General features: G+C 42.1%; 1 protein-coding gene across 2 annotated transcripts in view; it reads right to left on the bottom strand.

Moving 5' to 3' along the window:
* The window catches only part of ccdc169 (coiled-coil domain containing 169), a 67,163-nt gene that overhangs the window by 29,274 nt on the left and 13,267 nt on the right, over window positions 1–24,622 (bottom strand). For both annotated transcript variants that reach the window (XM_073043904.1, XM_073043903.1), the window contains exons 2-4: window positions 23,880–23,962; window positions 21,844–21,954; window positions 21,571–21,611 (exon numbers count right to left, since the gene is read on the bottom strand). In XM_073043904.1, the coding sequence (XP_072900005.1) occupies window positions 21,571–21,611; window positions 21,844–21,954; window positions 23,880–23,962 (235 nt within the window). The remainder of the gene's footprint in view (window positions 1–21,570; window positions 21,612–21,843; window positions 21,955–23,879; window positions 23,963–24,622) is intronic.

Genomic DNA, 24,622 nt, shown 5'->3' on the forward strand with positions numbered 1-24,622 from the left:
TAGTGGTCAATTATGTCGTTAAGTGTCCAAGTCATCAAATTTTCTTCTTTGTAGGACTTTAATGAATCAGACAGACAGCCAAATATGATGAGCTTGAAAATCTTTGGCAATGGTGCTTGGGACTCTTCATATAACAAACCATATAACCATATAACAATTACAGCACGGAAACAGGCCATCTCGGCCCTTCTAGTCCATGCCGACACTTACACTCACCTAGTCCCACTGGCCCGCACTCAGCCCATAACCCTCCATTCCTTTCCTGTCCATATACCGTTCCAATTTTACTTTAAATGACAATACCGAACCTGCCTCTACTACTTCTACTGGAAGCTCATTCCACACAGCTACCACTCTCTGAGTAAAGAAATTCCCCCTCGTGTTACCCTTAAACTTTTGCCCCCTAACTCTCAAATCATGTCCTGTTTGAATCTCCCCTACTCTCAATGGAAAAAGCCTATCCATGTCAACTCGATCTCTCCCCCTCATTATTTTAAATACCTCTATCAAGTCCTCACTCAACCTTCTACGCTCCAAAGAATAAAGACCTAACTTTATTCACATTCAGCTCTGGGACATCTAAGATTTCCTGTATTCATCTAATCAAAATAACATTACTCCAAAACAAAATTAATGCAATCATTATGTCTTTGGAAAGTAAAGCTTTCAAATCATGATGTTGAGATGCACCAGCTGTTTTTGTAGTTTAAATGTTGTAACACATCTTATGTCTGGTTAAATATCACTTGTAAGGTGATGCATCTTCTGCCCTATAAGACTGTAAGAGACAGGAGCAGAATTAGATCATTCAGCCCATTGAGTCTGCTCCACCATTCTATCATGGTTGATCTATTATCCCTCTCAACCCCATTCTCCAGCCTTCTCCCTGTAACTTTTGACTCCTTTGCTAATCAAAAGCCTGTCAATATCTGCTATAAATATACTCAATGACTTGGGCTCCACATCTTTCTGTGGGCAGTGAATTTCATAGATTCACCACCTATTGGTTAAAGAAATTCCTTCTTATTTCTGTTATAAAGTATTTCTATTTTGAGGTTGTGCCCGCTGGTTCTGGACATCCCCCCTATAGGGAACCTATAGGTTTCAATGACATCCCCCTCATTCTTCTAAACTCCAGCAAGTACAGGCCCAGAGCCATCAAATGCTCCTCATATGTTAACCCTTTCACTCTTGGGATCTTTGGACCCACTCCAATGACAGCACATCCTTTCTAGGATAAGGGGCCCAGAACTGCTCACAATACTCAAAGTGTGGTTGACTAATGCCTTATAAAATCTCAACATTACAACGTTGCATTTATATTCTAGCCCTCTCGAAACAAATGCTAACATTGCATTTGCCTTCCTTACCACTGACTCAAATTGCAAGTTAACCTTTAGGGAATCCTATACAAGGACTCCCAAGTTCTTTTGCAGCTCTGATTTCTGAGTTTGCTCCCCATTTGGAAAACAGTCTATGGCTTCATTCCTTCTACTAAAGTGCATGACTATAAACTTCTCTACACTATATTCCATCTGCCACTTCTTTGCCGATTCTCCCTATCTGTTTAAGTCCTTCTGCAGAATGGAGCCATGCTGATTCTGGCCTATTTTACTATGTGATGCTAAGTACTCCAGAAACTCATCCTTAATAGTAGAGTCTAACATATTACCAGCCACTGAAGTCAGGCTAAATGGAGTATAATTTCCTGTCTTTTTCCAGGATTGTCTTTTCCCTAGTGAACTCAACCTCAAGCTGCTCTAAAAAGCTATCTTGCAGGTATTGTACAAATACTTTCGTTTGCAATTCAGCACCAACCTGATTTTCGTAATCTACCTGCATATTGAAATCCCCCATGACTATTGTTCCATTGCCCTTATTACATGCCTTTTCTATCTCCCATTGTAATTTGTATATATATCCTGGCTACTGTTCAGAGGCAAGTACATAACTCTCATCAGTGTCTTTTTACCCTTTCAGTTTGTTAATTCTACCCACAAGGATTCTAAATCTCCTCATGTCCTCAAATTCTTATTTGGGACTCCTTCCAGAGACATAATCAAATGCACTTGCAGAGGTATTTAACTGATCATATAAATTTGTGCAATGCCTTTGACTGATGCCTATCTATCAGATGTTTGATAGAAAGACATATTTATTACTTACCTTGTTTTATGGCCAAGACCACCACACCCACAGTGGTACAGACACAATAGCTATTGAATCTAGCATGATCTAAGTTCTGCTATAGTTTGGTTGCCCTACAGCTGACCAAAGCATTTTTGGATAATAATCTATAAATATGATACTCCAATAACTAGCACAGACAGCAAGGTGGTCTTTGACTAATATCAGCTAAATGACTGTGCTGGAGCAGGCAAGAATACTCATTTGTCATTGTAGCCCATATGTGAGCTGCAGTGTTTCAAAGGTGAAATCCATTATATTGTTAAAGCACTTGTTACATTGCTGATTCATCAAAAGAACCTTAAAAATCTTGTATTATTCACTTTAGACCAGGGGATCCCAACCTTGATACCATGGACCATTAACCAAAGGATCCATGGACCCCAGGTTGGGGACCCCGATTTAGACAGAGTTTTCTACACTATAAGATATCGAGTTCTGTTTCTATTGCACAATATTTTCAAACTATGGATGTGTGAATATCATTTGAAATCCTCTTATGATAAATTTGTATGACTTCCACAAGTTCATTTCAGGCCTGTACGATGCCTAAGTTCACAGAGATTACTAGATGTACATACACTATAACATTTTTATTTTGTTTTATTTAGAGATACAGCACAGCGAGGCAGTGCCACACAATTGCATCCATGTAACCAATTAGCCTACTCACCCATACGTCTTTGGGAGGTGGGAGGAAACCATTACACCCAAAGGAAACCCATGCAGTCACCTTACAGGCTGTGGTGGAATTGAACCCAGGTTACTGGCACTGAAATAGCATTACTTTAACCACTACACAATCACGCTGCCCACATTATACCATGCATAACTGGTGTGAATTGTACTAAATTGTACTGTGCATACAAGGTACCTGCCTGTACTTCTGCTCCCAGTGTAAAAGCTGATTGCAACACAGGTGGTGAGGAATGAGAAGGTATAGTCAAGGGAGGTGGAGGAACACTTACAGAACTGTTTTGAGTCGGTGGACTGGACAATGTTCATGGATTCATCTTTGAATTTGAATGAATACACCACAGTTGTCACTGACTCTGTAAAGATCTGTGTGGATGAGTGTGTGCCTTCAAGAACATACCCAAACCAAAAGTCGTGGATGAACCAGGAAATTTGCTGAGGTCGAGATCTGTGGCATTAAAGACCTATAGATCCAGAGCTATAGAATAAATCCAAGTACGACCTGCGGAAGGCTGTTTTGAGAGTGAAAAGCAATTCTGATTAATCTTAGAGACGGAATTGGATGCACTTCAGTTTTGGCAAGGTGTGTAGGTCTTTCTACAAGGCTAAACTTAACATCATGAGTGGCTGTAATGCTTTACTCCCAGATGAGCTCAATACCTTTTAAGTACATTTTTAAAGGGAAAATGTAATGTATGTATCTATTTCTTTTAGGGCAATGACCCCCCCCACCCTTTAGCACTACATATTGATCAGTTGCCTTTGCATGTGCATTGTTCTGTCTCTCACTGCAATGTGAATACACCAGTTAAAGCCATCTCCTGCGTGCATGCTTTTATTTAATTGATATGTAATTGTGCACAAACACAACAAATTGGCGATGAATACAAACCTGAATGTCAGAAAGTATCACAAACTTCACCAACAGTTATGGGACAAACAGCGAGAGTTAAACAGTTCAAGAAGGCCATCACAGACGCTAACAAATACGTGAGTACAGTGCATTGTAACAATGAAAGACATGCTGAATTTCAAGTGAAAGTAACATGGCAATAGCTTCAGTCAGAAAAGTTGACAAATTTGATAGCGCTAATGAAGGATGGGAGTCGTTTATCGAGAGGGTAATGTGGACAACATGAAGAAGCAAAAGAAAGCCCTGCACTTCTTAGCTGAATGGGTACAGTCTCTTACACAACCTATTAATTCCTGAAAAGCCAGCAAGAAAGACATTTGACAAAGTTGTTACAATTTTACAAAATCACTTGAGCCCTACACTGCTGCCAACAGCTGAGAGATTTAGATTTTACAAAAGGAACCAGTCAAAAGATGAAAGCATTTCTGAATACATTGCAGAACTGTGCAAACTTTCCCAGTACTGCGACTTTAGAGATGGACTTTCTGATGCAGTAAGGGAACAGGCTTTTACGTGGCATGCACAGTCTAAGCACTCAAAAGAGACTACTGTCTGAAAGAGACCTAACCTTAGAATGAGCATTAACCTTTGCAAGAAAGTTAGAGACTGCAACAAAGGATGCAGTAGAACTACAGAAAAGGAGGTTAGAATGTGAAATGCACAAAATGTCCCTGAATAGTGCAAAAAGCCAAAGATGTTATCAATGTGGCAAATCCTCCCATGATGCAAATGACTGTTGGTTCAAAGAAAAGTCAGCAGGAAGTATCACAGACAAGGTCACATAGAGAGTGTGTGGAAGGCAGACTAAAAGCACAACGGAGTGAAACATCTCAAACACAAAACTAAGCAAATGCATGAAGTTACCAAATGTACAACAGAATTAGAAAACACAGAGTTGACAAAGGTGAACTGACATACCTCTAACTGCATTGTATACCTGAAGCAGATCACAAAGTCATCTGGATCACAATAGATATGTCTGGTGTAAAACTGAAAGTGGAGCTGGATATAGGGTCAGCTTTGACTATAATTCCAGAGGCTGACTACAACATATTGTTTTCTAAGATACCATTATAGAAGGCCTCAGCGATGCTAAAGACTTAGACATGCGAAAAAGTGTCTCCCAAAGGCAAACTGAAAATAAATGTGACATATGGCGGCCAAACACAACAGTTAGAGCTTTATATATTGAGAAGTGGTGAGCCAGCACTTTTTGGACGTGAATGGTTGAGAAAAATCCAACTACAGTGGCAGTCAATCAAAGCTCTCTGTGTGAGATCAACAGGCAACGGCAGCCCAAATGGTAGCACTAACCAGAGACTGGCTCCGCTGCTTAATGCTAATCAGAAGGTGTTTGAAGGAAAGAGATAAACAGATCGAAGACCTGGCCAAAAGCTGTTCGGGATGCCAAACAATTCAGAACACATCCCCACAGGCAGCATTACACCCGTGGGAGTGGCCGACTTAGAACATAGAAAACCTACAGCACATTACAGGTTGTACCCAACATGTAATCTACTCTAGAAACTGCCTAAAATTTCCCTAGCGCATAGCCCTCTATTTTTCTAAGCCATGGTCTTCACCATGGCAAAGAGTACATATTGACTTTGCAGGGCCATTCATGGACTCCATATTCTTGATTATTGTGGATACTCACTTGAAGTGGCCAGAGGTAATACTAATAAAGTCAACCACCTCAGCAAAGACTGTCTCTGCCCTGAGGATGATCTTCACCAAAAACAACTTACCAGAATAAATTTTGAATGACAATGGACCACAATACAGGTCAGAAGAATTCCGACTGTTCATTAAGAAAACTGGCATCAGACATTTCAAGTCAGGTTCTCACCACCCAGCAATGAATGGGTTAGCTGAAAGGTTTATTCAAACATTCAAGAAGTCCATTAAAGCGATGGTCAAGGAGGACATTTCTCTACAGTACGAGGTGGACAACTTTTTTTTTGGCATATCGGAACTTTGATCATGTGATGACAAATCACACACCTGCCACGCTGTTCATGAACAGGAATCTGAGATCTTGCATAGACCTCCTGAAACCAGATCTACAGAGGGAAGTGCAGAATAAACGGTTCAGCCAGTTGCCAAGTGAAGCAGCAAGCAGCTTCAGGATTGGACAGGAAGTCCTAGCATGTGATTACAGAGAAGACAAGTGAACACTCAGTAGGAGCTACAAGAACTGGACCACTGATACACACAGTGGATGCTGGAGATCAAACATAGAGAAATCACATGGATCAGAGAGTGGATGCTCAACCAAAGAACACACCTGAGCTGATTGCATCCAACAAGATGGACACATTATAGTCACCGGACTTACCTCTCAGTGATGATGTCACTGATAGCAATGTGACACCAGAAACTGAGAATGTTGTCTTTGACAAGACACCTACCAAACCTGACACCACTCCACAGGTCCAGGCACGCTATCCTGAAAGAAACAGAGCGCCACCAAAAAGACTGAATCTTTAGAACTGTTAAGTTATTTATGGATAGTTATTGTGGAAGCATTTTTTTTGGAATATGGGTTTATGAAAGGGAAATTGAATGTTTTGTACATATATAGTTTTATGTTGCATTAATCTAAAGGGGAAGGAAGTGTAATCTATGGATCTATTTCTTTTAGGGCAAAGACCCCCCCCCCCCTCCTTAGTACTGCATATTGATCTGTTGTCTATGCATGTGCATTGTTTTCTCTCTCTCTCTCGCTACAACATGAATACATCAGTTAAAGACATTACCATGTGTGCTTTTATTTATTTGTGCACAGACACAACAGAAAATAAACCAACACCTGTACAAACCCCTTCAGTATCTGGTGGCTATGTGATCTCTATCACTTAGGCTGATGTCAGAACTTCTTTCCAGAGGGTAAACCCTCACAAGGCATCAGGCCCTGATGATGTACTTGTAGGGCACTGAAAACCTGTGCCAACCAACTCGCAGGAGTGTTCAAGGACATCTTCAATCTCTCATTGCTGCAGTCAGAGGTCCCTACCAGCTTCAAAAGGGCGACAATCATGACAGTACCAAAGAAGAGTGGGGACGGCTGCCTCAATGCCTATCACTAAGTTGCACTGATGTCTACTGTGATTAAGTGCTTTCAGAGGCTGTTCATGGCCAAAATCTCCGCCTGCCTAAACAAGTATCTGGACCCTCTGCAATTTGCCTATTGCCACAATTGATCTACACAGGATGCAATCTCACTGGCCCTTCTCTCATCCTTGGATCACCTGGACAATAGTGATATCCATGTCAGGCTGCTGTATGCTGATTACAGCTCAGCATTCAACACCATCATATCCTCAGCACTAACAAACAAGCTCCAAAGCCTGGGCCTCTGTACCTCCCTCTGCAACTAGATCCTTGACTTCCTCATCAGGAGATCACAGTTAGTACAGATGGGAAATAACATCATTTCCTCACTGACAATCAACACTGGTGCACCTCAATGATGCGTGCTTAGCCCACTGTTCTACCCTCTTTATACCCACTCAAATTCCATCTATAAATTTGCCGATGACACAATTGTTGTCAACAGAATTTCAGATGGTGACGAGGAGGCATACAGGACTGAGAAGGAGCACCTGTTTCAATTGTGCAATAACAATAATCTTGCACTCAGCGTCAGTAAGACCAAGGAATTAATTGTGGACTTCAGGAAGGGGAAGTGGAGGGAACACACACCAGTCCTCATCGAGGGATCAGCAGTGGAAAAGGTGAGCAGTTTCAAGTTCCTGGGTGTCAACATCTCTGAAAATCTATTCAGGAACAACATATTGATGCAATTACAAAGAAGGCAAGACTGCAGCTATATTTCATTAGGAGTTAGAGGAGAATTGTTATGTCACTAAAGCCTCTCGCAAATTTCTGCAGATGTACTGTGGAGAGTATTCTAACTAGTTACATGACTGTCTGTTTGGAGGGACCACTGCACAGGACCAGAAAAAGCTGCAGGAAGTTGCTAACTCAGCCAGCTCCATAATAGCCAGTAGCCTCCCCAGCATTGAGGATATCTTCAAGTGGCAATGCCTCAAAAAAGCGGCATCCTTCATTAAGGTCCCTCAACATCCTCATGCCCTCTTTTCATAGCAACCATCAAGAAGGAGGTACATGAGCCTGAAGACCGTCAATGCTTTAAGAACAGCTTCTTCCCCTTTGCCATCAGATTTCTGAATGGACTAAGAACCCATGTATGCTACCTCACTATATTCCCCCATCTTTTTGCAGTACTTATTTATTTTTTAAAAATACTTCTTATTGTAATTTCTAGAACTTCTAATTATTATGTACAGCATTGCAATGTACTTCTGCTGCAAAACAACAAATTTCACAACATAGGCCAGTGATATTAAACCTGGTTCTGATTCTGAGTGGTATGGCCTTGAACTTTTGACTAGGTCTGAATGAAAACGAGAAGCTCTTCTCCAACATTAGTTGCTAGGGATTTTAAGACATCAGTCTTTTTTGAGACTGATTCCTTCTTTCTCGTTTTACTCATATGTCCCTCTCACCTCTCCTCCATATCCTTGTGAAAAATTTCCATTTTTTACTAATCGGAACTGTTCTTGCCATCCAACTACCTTTTTCCCCACGTTCTCCAATATTCTACCTGACATCCCTCCAAATCTTCTTACAGCTTTCCCTGTTGCCCCAGCAGCAATCTCAGCTTGGGCTCTCTAATCAACTCCTCACTATTCACAAACTCCTCACTCTTTAATCATCATTATGCCAGCAGTCTCTTCTTCTACAGTATCCATCTAGATTCTCACTGGCCCTTTGATATACCCATCTGTCTCTAATTTTTTCCTTGCTTACAATCACCAGAGCAGTTATTTCCTTCTCTATGCTAACTAATCAATTAACAACATTCATTATCACCTTGCCCTTGACCATCTACTCAGCACTAAATTTCTTTCCCAGCACCCAGCTCTGATCTGGAGGGGAAGAGGGGAAGAAGCTGTTCCTAAAACATTCTAAAATGTTGAGTGTGTGTCTTCAAGTTCCTGTACCTCCTCCTTGATGGTAGCAAAGAGAAGAAGGGATGTCCTGGGTGATTGTGGTCATTAATGATGGATGCTGCCTTTTCGAGGCATCACCTTTTAAAGATGTCCTTGAATCTGGGTGGACAAGTGCTCATGATGGAGCTGGCTGAGTTTGCAATCTTCAGCAGCTTTTTTTCAATCCTGTATAGAGGCCCCTCCAAACCAGACGGTGATGTAACCAGTTAGAATACTCTCCACTGTGCATCTATAGAAATTTTCTAGTCTTTGGTAACATACCAAATCTCCTTAAGCTCCCAAAGAAATATAGCCACCGTCATGCCTTCCTTGTAATTGCATCAACCTCTTCCAATGCAGGACCCTCTCCTATCTTCATTCCCTACCTTTGACTGTTTCCACAGCTCCTTTTGATTCATAACTTCTTCCCAGTCCTCAATAATCTCCCTGCTGCTATTATCTTCTGGGCAACATTACCACCCCATGCTCCCAACATTTACCCTCCCCTCCCCATTATTAAGTTCCCTAGTTTTCACACAGATCATATTTGACCACCCTAGCACAAACCTCCAATAGGCCATCTAATGTGATCTATAATCTCCACTAACTGATAAAGTGTGAGTTCATGGAGAATTATCTTTGAACTTGAATGGCCTGCAGGTTTGTCTATTCCTGACACATTGGGAATACAGCAGCCTCCAAGATTTATGATGAAACATTGTAGAAAACTGCAGCAGCTCTTCATAAAGTGACATTAAAACATGCAGGGAGGAGTTATATTCCCTATGTGTCACCAATGCCTAGCTTAGAGTCATTGAACACTACTGCACAGAAACAGGCCCTTTGGCCCATTTAATCTGTGACAAATTATTATTCTGCCTAGTCTCATCGACCTGCACCCAAACCATAGCCCTCCATACCCCTCCCATCCAATTTATCCAAATTTCTCTTAAATGTTGAAATTGAACCTGCATCCATCACTTCCGCTGATAGCTCCTTCCACACGCTCACCCACAACACTCAGAATGAAGAAGTTCCCCCACATATTCCCCTTCAAATGTAATGTAAAGAAATGTTTCCTTAAAGATAAGAATTTAAAACTTCTAGTACACTGCTTTCACCACTGGCCATATCAAATCATTAAGGACATGATTATAAAGGCCATGCCATCACTTTTCACAGCTACTATCAGGCAGGAGTTACAGAAGCCTTAAGTCTCACACAACCAGATCCAAAAACTTCCCTTCAATTATTTGATTCTTGAACCATTCAGCAAAATCCTATTTACTACAGTTTTAACAAACTATGATCACTTGTACTAAAATGGTTTTTGTTTTATTTTTGTTGTAATTGTGTTGTCTGTAAAGATTGTGTATAATTTATATTTAATTTCTATTTTTCTTGTGGATGTAGTAGCACGTGCCTGTGATGCTGCAGCAAGAAAGTTTTGCATTGCTGTGCATTCCTGTACTTGTGCATCTGACAAGAAACTTAACATTGAATAAGAAACAAGAAAAGGAGTAGGCTATCTGGCACTTTGAGCTTGCTGTGCTGATCTAATTGTTCAGTACCATTTTCTAATATTAATTCCATATCCCTTTATTTATAGTATCTTGGAATTATACAGCACTGAAATAGGCCCTTCAGCCCATCATCCATGTTACCGACCCAAGTATCCTATCCCACAATTTCAAAAAAATATAATTACCTTTATGTCCAGAAACCTGTCAATCTTTATTTTGAATAAACACAATGCCTAAGAACCTGACAAACTGATGGTGTTATACGGTACTTGCACTAGTTAAAAGCTTATTGAACAGAAAGAATAAACTTCAGATGCTGTTTAAACAGCATAGAATGCTGTAAATACTTAGCAGGGTCCATGGAACAAAAAAATGTTAACTTTTCAGGTTGATGGCTTTTCATTAGAAAATTTCTCCAGAGATGCAGCCTCACCTGTCACGTATTTACCTTGACCACATTTCGAGAAATCTGATCATCAGACTGGCTCCTCCTACCTGCGTATAGGTAGACACTACAACACAAAACAGCAAAGGTAAAGACAACAAAGGGGTGGTCATGGGGGGCACAGGAGCACTATGAGTTACTTCAAGTCTGTGGCATGGGTCATGTTCAAGGTTTCAGAGGACCTGAATGAATATGCCACAGTTGTCACAGACTTTATAAAGACAATATCAAGGACAAGTGTATCCCCACAAAATAATTCAGGAGTCTTCCACGACCAGGAGCCCTGGATGAACCATGAGATTCACAATCTGCTGAGGGCTAGACAGGTAACATGGAGGACTGGTGATCCAGGAAATTACAAGGGGTTCAGGTAAGGCCTCCAGAAAGCCATCTCACATGGAAAATGACAATTCTGGGCTAAAGATAAATCAGAGAAGGATGCTCAACAGCTGTGGGAGGGCTTGAACGCCAACGCCTCCTACAAAGCAAAACTAATCAACATAAATTACAACAAGGCTTTCCTGCCAGATGATCTCTATGCCTTTTACGCTTGCTTTGACTGACAGAGCATGAAGGCATCTTCACAAATCCCCACATCCCTGAAATGTGATTTCTTTCTCTGAGACCGATGTGAAAGTATTTTTCGGGAGGGTGAATCTAGGGAAAGCATCTGGCTCAGACAGGTTAACTGGGTGAGTACTACTAAAGACCTGTGCTAAACAACTGTCTGGAATGTTTACAGATGTCTAAACCTCTTGCTTCAGATGTCTGAGGTACCCACTTACTTCAAGCAGGTGTCAATCATACCAGTGCCCAAGAATAACACGGTGACCTGTCTCAATAACTATTGCCCGGTAGCATTTATATCCACTAAGATGAAGTGCTTTAAGAGGTTGGCCATGAAACATATCAGCTCTTGCCTGAGAAGTGACCTGGATCTGCTACTGTCACAACAGGTTTATAGCAGGTGCCATTTTATTAGCTCTTCGCTCAGCTTTGGAACATCTGCACAATGAAGATGCATACATCACTGTCATCTCTTTAGAATTAACTACTAAGGCATAGGACATGATACCACCTCGAGCAACTTGCAGATCCCAGTCACTATGGATTGGCAATAACATTTCCTCCTTAATTACCATCAGTATAGGTGCACCACAAGTCTGTGTGCTTAGCCCCTGCTCTACTCACTTTACACTTATGACTGTGAGGCTAAGTACAGTTCCAATGCCATATTTAAGCTTGCTAAACAACTTTTTTGACACCATTGTTGTTGGCCAAATCAAAGGTGGTGATGAATCAGCATACAGGAGGGAGACTGAAAATTTGGTTGATCTTCTCACTTAATGTCAGCAAAACCAAAGACTTGATTATTGACTAGAGGAGGAAGAAGGCAGAAGGTTCATGAGTCAGTCCTCATTAGGGGATCAGAATGGAGAAGTTCCGTAACTTCAAATTCCTTGGTGTTATCATATCGGAGCCAGCACGTAAAAGAATGCACGGCAGCAGCTCTACTTTCTTAAAAGTTTGCGTAGATTCAGCATCTCATCTAAAACTTTGACAAACTTCTATAGTTGCACAGTGGAGGGTATCTTGTTCAGTTGCATCATGGCCTGGTAAGGAAACACCAATGCCTAGAATAAAAATGTCTATACAAAGTGGTGAATACAGCCCAGTTCATCACAGGCAAATCCCTCCCCACCACTGAGTAAATGTTACAATTTTACAAGGAGTGCTCTCACAAGAAAGCAGCCTCCTTGTGACTTCAAGCAACACACACAAAATGCTGGTGGAACGCAGCAAGCCAGGCCGCATCAATAGAAAGAATAAAAACACAAAATGCTGGCAGAACTCAGCAGGCCAGACAGCATCTATGGGAGGAGGTAGTGACGATGTTTCGGCCTTCGGCCCGAAACGTCATCACTACCTCCTCCCATAGATGCTGTCTGGTCTGCTGAGTTCTGCCAGCATTTTGTGCTTTTACTTATTTCCAACATCTGCAGATTCACTCATGTTATCTATAGAAAGAAGTACAGTTGACGTTCCAGGCCGAGACCCTTTGTCAGGACTTCGTGTGTGTTGCTTGAATTTCCAGCATCTGCAGATTTCCTCGTGTTTGCGTCCTTGTGACTTCCCTCATCTAAATCTCCCTTGTATACTTGGCCAGCCTCTCCTTAAGTTTGTACATACTTCTGAATTTCCTCTTAGATTTCTTGGTGATTATCTCAATACTGATAACCCCTAATTATGTTTTTACCAAAGATGGAATCATTGTTTTTCTAACCACTCTATCAAAACCTTTCATAATTGTAAAGATCTTAATTAACGTGTTCATCTTTTCCTATGTATAATCTCGCTCCAGGGGAGAAGGAAAAGAAAATAAGAGAAGAAGAGTTGTGTACAGCGCTACCAAACAACATAAGCTAGGGAAAATTCAATCCACTCTGTCCTTAGGGAAAGACTACAAACTGGAACAAAGGATCAAGATAGTTGGCCAAAGGATTTGATTTTAGCTTGGCATTTTGATTAGAAGGTCAGTGAGGGTATCTATCACAGGTTATTTCAGAGGAGAGTGATGAAAATCCACCGGTTTGATGCTGGATGAATGGAAAATCACAACTGAAATGCGTTTTTTTTAATACGTTCTCAGTCAGCTAGTCAGAGAAAGTAGAAGAGATTGAACCAAACGCAGAACAGTGGAGACAAACTAGTGATGAGTGATAACTTTAACAACAAACTGCAAAATAACAACTACAAGGGACCGCAAAAAACAAGAAAGAACAGAAGACTAGGAGCAACTGGAGGCGGGCCAAAGTCAAGATGGTGCTAAACGGCGAATCCTTTGCTTGCATCTTCGGAAACAGCTCTATTTCTATCTTTAACATCTCTTTTTTTCATTTTCAGGGTGGGCGGGGGAGTTCTTTTGAAGACCCTGATGGAGTTACACTCTGACTTTGGTTCTTTGCGGGAATGGGACCCGCTCTTGGGGCCTCATGACCGGCCACTTTTTGATATCCTAAGGACGTGGCCTGGAAGACGAACGTACCTTCAGGGTTCCAAGATTTTGTGCTCTGGGGACATGCTAATTCCAGGCCGGTGCCCCTGACTGAAGTGTCATGGGAGAACACGGAACATCGGGAGCAGCGGGTTAGCTGCCGGAGGTTGTGTGCCTGAAGAGATGTGCCTTTTTGGTGCCAACTCTCTGGGCACAGAGCTCGGAAAAAACCAATGCCACAGACTTTTAACATGGAAAATCAGCGAGTCGTTTGTTATGTCTCCCCTCTCACTGTGAAACAGGGCCATCTCCTTTTTGCTTTTTCTGGAGGGAGGGAGGGGGAGAGGGAGAGAGAGAGGGGGGAGAGACAGACACACACACACACACACACATACATTGTGGTATGTCAAATTACCGGGTGAACAAGTAGTTTTTGGGATGATGCAAGTGTATCTTTATTGATGCTTTGCTGCACGCTTGAGTGCTCGGTGGAGGGTGCTGATGCTTTTTTGCTGGTGGGGGATAAGGGGGGTCGTTGCCTTGCTACTGCTTGTGCATGGGAGGGGAAATTAGGGAGGACGGGCTTTGGGGTTCGCACATTTAACTGTCATTCATTCTTTGAGGTGCTCCTGTTTTTGTGGATATCTGTGAAGAAAAAGAATTTCAGGATGTATATTTTGTATACATTTTTCTAACATTAAATGTACCCATTGAAACCTTTGAAACTGGTTGGTTTGTATGTGTGAACGAGGATTGTAGATGAGGTTGGGTTTAAATAGGCTGCAAGTGATGAGTTGAAAATAAGTAGCAGGTGATTCCTATTAGCTGACTGGTGCCTGGGAGGAGCCTTAAAATGTAGGCCTGACAGGAAGCTCCCCATAGGCCAGTCCCTGATGGCACAGGGTGATCTGGATGAATCCAGTGGAACTTCTTGACGAGCAATGAATCTAAGATGTAACTGGACAGCACCCAAGATCTCTCCTCATCCGTACCCTTCCCAGTCAACCAGGTACAGCACATGCCATCCACAACAATATAAATTCATCAACCGCTGAACTATGTATACTGGATAACCCTCTAGCACCCTTGGTTCCGAAGATGAAGGCTCAGGTGGGTTGAGTGGTCCATGGACAACAGGGTTGAGGCAGAACACATGGAAGGTAGGTGTAACCCTGAGGGACAGTGGCAGCTGAAGACAGTATATGATTGAATTGATGCAATAGGTAATCTTATAGGGGCCAATGAACTGGGAGGAGAGCTTGCAGGAGTTAGTGCGCAGGGGCAGATCTCGGATGGACAGACAGACACAGTCCCCAGGCCAGAGTAGTCTGGCTGGGCACTGACAAGTAGGCACAGTTGGCAGCAAGGATGGCCCTCTTTCCGCAATGCAGCTGCACTGAACCAGGGCCCTGGCAGACGGGACCACCACCATTAGCTCTTCTGCAGAGAGCAACAGGAGGTTAGTAGCCTGTGGCAGAAGAGGTGTGTAGATTGTGAGACAACTCAGGCCAGGGCAGATACTTCTGCCATATGTAAGGACTAGAGGCAGTGAAGCATCGCAGAAACTTTTCCACTTGCTGGTCTGCTCTTTCTGACTGTCCTTTGGTCTGCAGATGAAGTCAGAGGAGGAAGCAGAAGGCTTCCCAGAAGCGGGAGACGAACTGTGGGCCCTGGTTCAACACAATGTCCTGGAGATTCAAGTCTGCCATCTCAGTGGCTGATGGAAGATTGGGGAGGGCAATGAAGTGGGCTGCCTTGGAGAACCAGTCCACCTCTGTCATGATCACCATGACCTCATCAGAAGGTGGCAAACCCCTGATGAAATCCATGGCGATACTGGACCATGAGTGTTGAGGGACCAGACAGGGTCACAGGTGCCCAGAGGACTGATGGCTGGAGGAGTTGGACTGGTAACATTATGGGCAACCAATGACAAACTGATGTACATCTGAGCTTCAGGTGGGCCACCAGAACTGGCATCGCAACAATTCCAGAGTCCATTGTGTGCCTGGATTGCTGGAAAGGGGTGGGGAGTGGGCCCACTGGAGTGCCCCAGAGCGTACAGCCACTGGCATATACATGAGGTTGGCAGGTGTGAGGGTTGGAGAAGGCTTGGGCTGTAGGGCCTGGCAGATCTGGTTCTCAAGGTTCCCGAAGATCAGGTTGAGGATCTGGGAGGATGGAATGATGAGGTGAGGGTCACTCTCACTGGCTTGAGCTGTGACTGGGCATTTGCCTTAGTGTTCTTGGAGCCAGGTCGGTAGGAGATGGTGAAGCTGGATTGCTCAAAAAAGACTGCCCAGTGAGCCTGACCTGGGTTGAGTTGGCAGGACTGTTGAATGAATATGAGGTTCAGATGGTCAGTCCAGATCAGGAAGGACTTGGTGTTTCCCATTAACCAATGTCTCCATTCCTCCAAGGCCCATTTGATAGAGAGTAGCTCCCTGTCTCCTACCCATAATAGCACTGTGTAGAGTAGAAATTGTGTGAGGAAAAAGGCACAAGGGTGTGTTTTCCCATCTGGTCCCCACAGGGAGAAGATGGCCCTGGCGACCATGTCCAGTGCAGCCATCTCTATCACAAAAGGTCCAAAGGGGTTCAGATGGCAGAAAATAGAAGCGGTAGTGAAATGTCTCTTGAGCTCCTTGAAAGTGTGGCCCACAGCTGCAGACCAGGTTATCAGTGAGGTAAGTGAGAGAAGTGGCAATTTGGCTGTAGTCTATAATGATCTCAGAGTAGAAGTTGGAGCAGCCCATGAAGTATTGTAGCTGATTGAGGGAGCATGGTTGGGGCTGTTCAACAATGGTGCACAATTTCTCTGGGTCCATGGTTATACCTTGACATGAGAAAATGTAACCAAGGAAGGAAAGGAAGAAGTATGGAACTGGCACTTTTCTTACTTTCAGTACAGTTAGTTTTTGAGGAGATGCTGAAGAAATGATCAGACGTGACAGACATAGTCTTGGGAGTCATTGGAGAAGTTGAGGATGTTGTCAAGGCAGACGAACATGTACTCGTGTAGTATATCTCAGAGGATCTCATTGAAGAAGGTTTGTAAAACGGTTGGACTATCAGAAGCTCTGAAAGACATCACCAGGTATTCATCATGGCCAATAGATGTTATGAATGCTGGTGAGAATCAGGTTGTATGCACTCCATATATCCCAGTTTGGTGCAGATCTGGGTCCCACAGAGTGTTTTGAATGTGGTATTGATCAACGGAAGAGGATAGCAGTTCTTAATGATGATTTTGTTGAGTCTATGGTAGTTAATGTAGGCATTAAGACCCCATCAGCTTGGGGATCCATTGAAGTTTGGGCCAGAATCAAAGTCTTCTGAAGGAGGTGGTTGATTGGTCCGGGATTGCTGTATCGAGGCGAAGAGTTGGTTGAGGATGGTGAGCACACGGGCAATAGTTTCCTGCTGCATCTGGATAACGTGCTCCTGTCAACAGATGACTTCCTTTCGGCTAACAAACTCTGCTAGGTCAATCACTGGTTCACTCATTCTGTCAGGAAATGTAGAGGAGGCTTGACTCAAATGCAGAGCAGTGGAGATAATTCAGTGGTGAGCAACAATTTTAATAAAAAACTGCAAAACAACAAGCCACAACGGAGTCACAAAACAAGAGAGAAAAGAGCAAGTATCACCTCTGAAAAGTCATTTCATAGGCGAAGTGGTGATTCCGGACTAGACTGGAATCAACAAGGGATGCTCAACAGCTGTGACAGGGTTTGAATGCCAAAACCTCCTACAAAGTTAAATCTTGCAACACGGGACAGCAGAGCTTCACTTCCATATGAACTCAATGCCCTCTATGCTCACTTTGACCACCAGAACAGGGAGGAACCATCACGAACCCCCATATCTCCGGAGGATCCTTTGGTCTCAGTATCTGAAGATGACGTGCGCGCTGCTTTCCAGACAGTGAATGCAAGGAAAGCATCTGGTCCAGATGGAGTACCTGGCTGAGTACAGAAGACGTGTGCTGACCAACTGGCTGGTGTGTTCATGGATATCTTCAACTTCTTACTCTGGCAATGTGTGGTACCCACCTGCTTCAAGCAGGTTCAATCATACCAATGCCCAAGAAGAGTACGGTAACCTGTCTAAATGACTATCACCCAGTGGCACTTATATCCACAATGATGAAGTGTTTTGAGAGGCCGGTGTTGAAGCATATCAGCTCCTGTCTGAGTGACAACTTGGATCTGCTCCAATTTGCTGACCAAAGCAACAGGTCCACAGCAGATGCCATCTCATTGGCTCTTCACACAATCCTGGAACATCTGGTCAACAAAGATGCATACATCAAGGTCCCCTCAAACTAATCAGTAAACTCAAAGACCTGACCCTCAATATACAATCTTGTGCAACTAGATCCTGGATTTCCTCACTTTCAGACCCCTGTCAGCTTTGATTGGCAAAACATCTCCTCCACAATCTCCATCAGTAGAGGTGCACCACAGGGATGTGTGCTTAGCCCCCTGCTCTACCCGCTTTACATCTATGACTGTGTGGCTAAGTACAGCTCCAACACCGTATACAAGTTTGCTAATGACTCCACTCTTGTGGTCATACAGGATGGAGACTGAAAATTTGGCTGAGTGCTGTAATAACCACAACCTCTCACACAATGTCAACAAAACCAAGAAACTGGATTGTAGACTTCAGGAGAGGGAAACCAGAGGTCCATGAGCCAATAATCATCAGAGGATCAGAGGTGGAGAAGGTCAGCAACTTTAAATTCCTGGGTGTCACTATCTCAGAGGGCCTGTTTTGGACACATCATTCAAGTTTAATTGCAAAGAAAGTGCGACAGCACCTCTACTCCCTCAGGAGTTTGTGGAAGTTCAGCATGTCATCGAAAACCTTGGCAACCTTCTATAGACGTGTGGAGGAAAGTGTGCTGACAGGCTGCATTAAGCCTGGTTAGGGAACTCCAATACCTTTGAGTGGAAAATCCTACAAAAGGTAGTAGATTTGGCCCATCACCATAAAGTCCTCACAACCACTGAGCACATCTACATGAAATGCTGTCATAGGAAAGCAGATCCATCATCGAAGATCCTCACACCCACAGCATGCCTTTTCTCACTGCTGCCATCAGGTAGAAGGTAAAAGTGCTTCAGGACTCACACTACCAGGTCAGTAACAGTTACTACGCCTCAACAATCAGGCTCTTGAACAAAAGGGAATAACTACACTCACTCTACTTCTGATGTTCCCACAACCAGTGGTCTCACTTTAAGAAATCTATCTTGTTATTTATTTATCTATATTTACATTTGGACAGCTTGCTCTTCATTGATCCTGTTTACAGTTCCATTTCTATAGATTGCCTGCAAGAAAAAGAATATCAGGGCTGTATGTGGTGACACACATGTACTCTGATAGTAAATTTAACTTTTGAACTTAACAAGGTAACTGAGGGCTAGGAGCAACTGGTTGAGGCCTGAAGGTTTGCATGTGTGTACACGGACTGCGAATGAGAGCTGGGTTTGAATAGGCTGCAGATGATGAGTTGGAAACGGGTGGCAAGCGGCTCCTGTTAACTGGGTGGAGACCTGGAGGAGCTTGCATGTGCACACCTGACGTAGCTTTGTTCACCAATATTTAGTGAAGGTGTATTTGAATGATGCATCCTTAGGCAAAGTGCCACATCTGTGGGATGGTTACTACAGCATGGTGGTACTGTTTTTTCCAGTACGCAGGGAACTGAAGGAAAAAAGTAAGCATTTTGTTTTGCAGTACATCTTCCTGTTGGCAGAAATTAATCTGCTAACACCATATCCTGCCTCATTGGAGTTAATAGCAACCACTCTTTTTTAGCACTCTTACTGCCAGAGGATGCTTTTACTCCCACGCACAAGCCTGTAGGAAAGATTGGTATGGAAATTGTGTCTAATTACTTTCTCATGAAATTGTAATTCTGGATCTCCAGCTGTCCTGACATAAAAATGACTCAAATACACAAAAAGATCGCACCCTGTAGATTCTAAAATAACGCTTTGGTAATGATTTTTTTAAAACACATTAACCCTTACCCACTGCAGGAGATTCAGTGACAGAGTTTAACCTACCAAAGATTTATTTAACACTTGAATGTTACAATTACCAGAAAAGACTTAAGCAGTTATCAAAAAATGTCAGGTTTCTGTTTTCTTTCATTCCTCACACAATATCTGCTCCTCATTTTCTTGAAAGCAGTCTTCAATATTGAAGCAGTTTTTAATGAGCACAAGATGCAGATGCAAGCCAGTCTTTTGAATGCTGGATTATGATAATTAAACAGTGTTTTTGAAAAAAAAATGTTCATTCAGGAGATGTGGATGTCATTGATTAGATCAATATTTATTGCAATTCCCTTGGGCAGAGAACAATCAAGAATCAACTATGTTAATGCATCAGTAGTCATACCAGGATGGCAGGCTCCACACCTGAAGGACATTTGGGAATCAGCGAATAGTTTTATGGTTACAATAAACTAATGCTGCCTTTTTATTTCATGTATTGGAATAACCTGGAATTTGAACTAAAGTCTCTAGATCAGTTTTCCAGGTCTCTGAATACTTGTCCAGTAACAGCCACCATGCCTCTGTACCAGGTTCTCAGCCTCATTAAAGCTTGGTAAGTGTATGAAACTTAGACAAATAACACAATCATCTGAAGTATGAGTGGGATAAAAAGAAATAAATGGGATGAAGAAGTGTCGGAAGGGAGAATTCTTGTTGGAGGTTGAATACTACCACTGAAAGGAAACTGTTCTTCAGGTTCCAAGTGCTGTCATAACCTTATAATTTTGTTGATGAAAATGAAGCCTTCTCAGGCACTGCCAGTAAGAAAAATTCTCTGCACCTGTGCACCCTGAGCTGGGACACTTGAGGGTTCAATGTCGCCAGTGAACATGATTCAATTCGATGATGGATATACTATCCTGGCTTCCATCCATGTATTTAATGGCTCCTCGAAGCACCAGGTGCAACGGAATGCCTAGATTTCACTATACATCGAGTTCTCACTCAGTTCTCAAACATCACAGTGAACAAAGTGACTTCCCCAGTAGCTGAATAGTGCTCATGTGACCTCTCACCTTACTATAAAGTTCTTCCCTGAGGACCACTGGACATGTTCTGCACAGCCAACTGTGATGTTAAGCATGGAATATAAAGAAATCTTGGGACTCCAGTAAAGCTCCATTAATCCTGATGTTTGGTGCTATGGTGGTGCTAGACTGGGAGATTTTTCAGATTATTCTATATTACCCTCCCTTATTAAATCAACACACTTCTTACTTTCTTTTTGAAAAGTTACACAGTAACACGATAAACATTTCTGTACTGAACACAGTATACCTCCTGAATTTAAAGGGCAGTGCGTTTAAAGGGACTGGGGGAACCAGGGCCCCAGAGTGAGTTTGAAGATGCATGTGCATTGGGCACAAGTATCAGGGCCCCAGTATGCTTAAAGGAAGCTTTGAAAGCAGTACCTGGTGAGCTGGATGCAAAACACTGTGATAGCAGATTTTCAGAGTAAAAGTTCATACCCTGCTCTTCACAGTTTAAGATCTTTACATTTATTTAGCAGCACCCACTGAGAAAGTACAAAATTTTGAATAATTTATTTGCCATGAAAAAGGGTTGTATAAATTTCTTATTCAATATCTTGATTCATAACAATTTGATTCATTGTCAAAAAGTAGTATTGTTCATAAATTATTTAAAGCTATACTGTACACAATCATGACAAAATGTTAATTTGTACAGCTACAATAAATTTCAACTTATACTTACCACTGACATCTCTTCAAATGAACGGACAGAAGACAATCTGTCTAAAACAACAACATAATTTAATTCAAGATAAACTGTTAAGTCATTCAGTATCTGTAAAACAATATATTCTCTGTGCATTTATCACCTTATAAAATATTCTATTCAATGGAAACTGCTGACCCATCGATTGCCTATGGGGAAACTAAATTAGCCTGAGGCTTTGACGTAATCTGCAAGAAATAAACTGAAAATTGCAATAAGAAATAATTTTTTTAATGTTTCTGTACTTACTTGCAGGATTACCACGAGTAAACTCCACTTTCTGTTCTAAAGTTCTGATTTGCCTCTCTAGTTGTAGATTAAGCTCCTGTTGGGTTTCATACCTGGTTTTCCATTCATTTCCTAAGGATGAATGAAAATACAAAAAAAACTGATGAGTGTGCTTGGAGTGAGAATTGAGGCCATGCAGGTATGCCTACTACAAGTAATTACTTCCTTTCTCAAAGGAAGAGAAATAGACAATAAATGCTCTAACACCCACATGTAATAACACCCACATCTCATAAATGAAAATAAATAAAGTTTTAGCCATCAAAATGGAATTACAGTGAATTCCAATTAATTGGCACACCATTTAATCAGGGCAATTGCTTATTTGGGACAGCTCTTAAGGAACAAAAATTGATCAAGAAAACAGTCAGGATTCCCTTTGTTTATTTGGAACACTATGCCACTTAATTGGAACAGGATACTGTTGCCGAAGTTTCTAACCAGCGTCAGTCGCATGCACTTGTGTGGCTGTTAGACACTGCACCATGCTGAGAGCGAACAGATTTAAATAGTGTCAGTTGTGTGTGCTTGTGTTCAAAAAGCTGTAGTTTTTGTCACTGATAGTTGGTGAGACATAAGCAGTAAGGCAATACAGAACTGCTTTGCTCACTGCAGTTTCAAGCATTTGGGTTTGGAGATGCCAAAAATGGACAGGAGTGGAAATGAAACAATTTCACTACTTCAACAAGTTAGGAACTATGATGAATTTAAAGGTATCAACAATTATCTTGAATGTTACAACGAAAATGAAGATTTGAAAGATGCAGTCATCGAAAGCATTGTATGAAGCTAATCCATTATCTGCACTAGGTGTCTGCACTGATTTTGTTCATTTACAGTCAATTAAAAGAACATGGCAAAGTACATTGGATGAATTCCTCTGTCAGTAACTATCAGGAACCAACACACAGCTTTATAGTACTTGATGGAGCATAGCAATTAAGAGGACATATAAAGGTTTACCCAAGATTTCATTCATCTGATCCCATTAGTGGTAGTGAATTCCATAAAGACCTGGATCATACTGGCCACGTGGAATAGCTTATGGAGTGCAAAACATGGGATTTAATTCCAAATGTACACAAGGAAAACCATCCCCATCACTCTATCATGTCCCTAAACTGACACCACACCCAAATAAATGCACATTTACTTATCTGTGGGATATAGACATCACTACCAAGGCTAGCATTTATTGTCCACCCATAACTGCCCTCAAGAAGGTGATGGTAAACTCCCTTTTTGTACCATTGCAGCCCTTCTAGTGAAGATACTCTCGCAATGCCAGGATTTAGACCCAGCAACAATGAAGAAACAGTAATACAGTACTAGGCTAAGACTTTTGCACAGTATTGTATGTATCAATATGAAGTGCAGACTGAGTTTGTAGGTCTGGCAGGAGCAACGGACATTGGGAATGGCTAGGAGAGAGCACTGCGGGAGGAGTGTGGGACAGTTGGCAGAAGTGGAATGCCAGTGGCAGCAGGGGTGGTGCAGATGCAGACAAGCCAGGGCAAGGTGATTTGATTGGTTTATTGATCATTACAGGATGTCTCTCTGGTGCTTCCTGCTCCCTCTCCTTTCCCTTCCTATTTTCCCAACCATGATTCCCCTCTTCCTGCCCCCTTCAATAATAGTCTACAATAGAGCCACATATCCGAATCAGGTTTATCATCATTTACATACATCATGATATTTTATGCAGTAGTGCAGTGCAATACATAAAATTCCTACAGGATAGTGCAAAAGTTTTAGGCACCCTAGATACATAATTCCATATTGAAATACTGTGCAACTTGGAGATGTTGGGGTCGTGCTGTGCTGATCCAAATTTCTCAATGCCCATTTATAAACTTACCCTTCTCTATTACATTTGCACTATAATAGGCACACCAGCTTCTCTGATGGTGACTCCAATCAAAGGTTTCTGATTAGATTGTAAATACCGATTTAAAATCCAAGAATGGAACACTATAGTAATTAAAAGTTGTGTTTACCTTCATCTTCAATGTTGTCTATTCGCTTTTCCAGTTGAGATACTGTGTTTCGTAGCTCAGAAACAGATTGATCAAGCATATCTCTGTATTACAAACAAAGGATAATGCACTGAAACAATTAGCAACTACAGCAAATATTGTATCTATGAGTCCTGAAAGAAGAGTCTCAGCCTGAAACGTTGACTATTCACTCTTTTCCATAGATGCTGCCTGACCTGCTGAGTTCCTCCAGCATTCTGTGTATACTGCATTGTACATAAGTGTTTCTAATATAGGACCCAAAGAGAGCTGGACTGTGCACATCTATACTCACATCATTCTACAGATGCGAAGTAGAGAGCATCCTAACAAGCTGCATCACTGCATGGTATGGTAACTGCACTGTGGTGGACAGGAAGTTAAAACTGCCCAACATGTCACCAGCACCTGCCTACCTGGCATCAAAGTCATACTCTATATACAGAAAGGTGCCAGAAACATCATGAAGAATCCTATATCATTGACTGTCCCATTCCCATCAAAGAGGAGGCTACGTAGCATCTATGACAGGACCACCAGACTCAAAAACAGATATTTTCACCAAGCCGTAAGGCTGATCAACCCCTCCACACTTCCAGCCACTGCTACTTTATCATTTCCTGTCAGTCGCCTTATGTAGAGACACTCTTGTGCCTCCTGTCACTTTATTGACATACAATCAATCTATAAGCTACCTATGTTTTCATATCTTTTTTTACTCTTGT

This window comes from Hemitrygon akajei, chromosome 4 (genome assembly GCF_048418815.1).
Source record: "Hemitrygon akajei chromosome 4, sHemAka1.3, whole genome shotgun sequence".
Lineage (NCBI taxonomy): Eukaryota > Metazoa > Chordata > Chondrichthyes > Myliobatiformes > Dasyatidae > Hemitrygon > Hemitrygon akajei.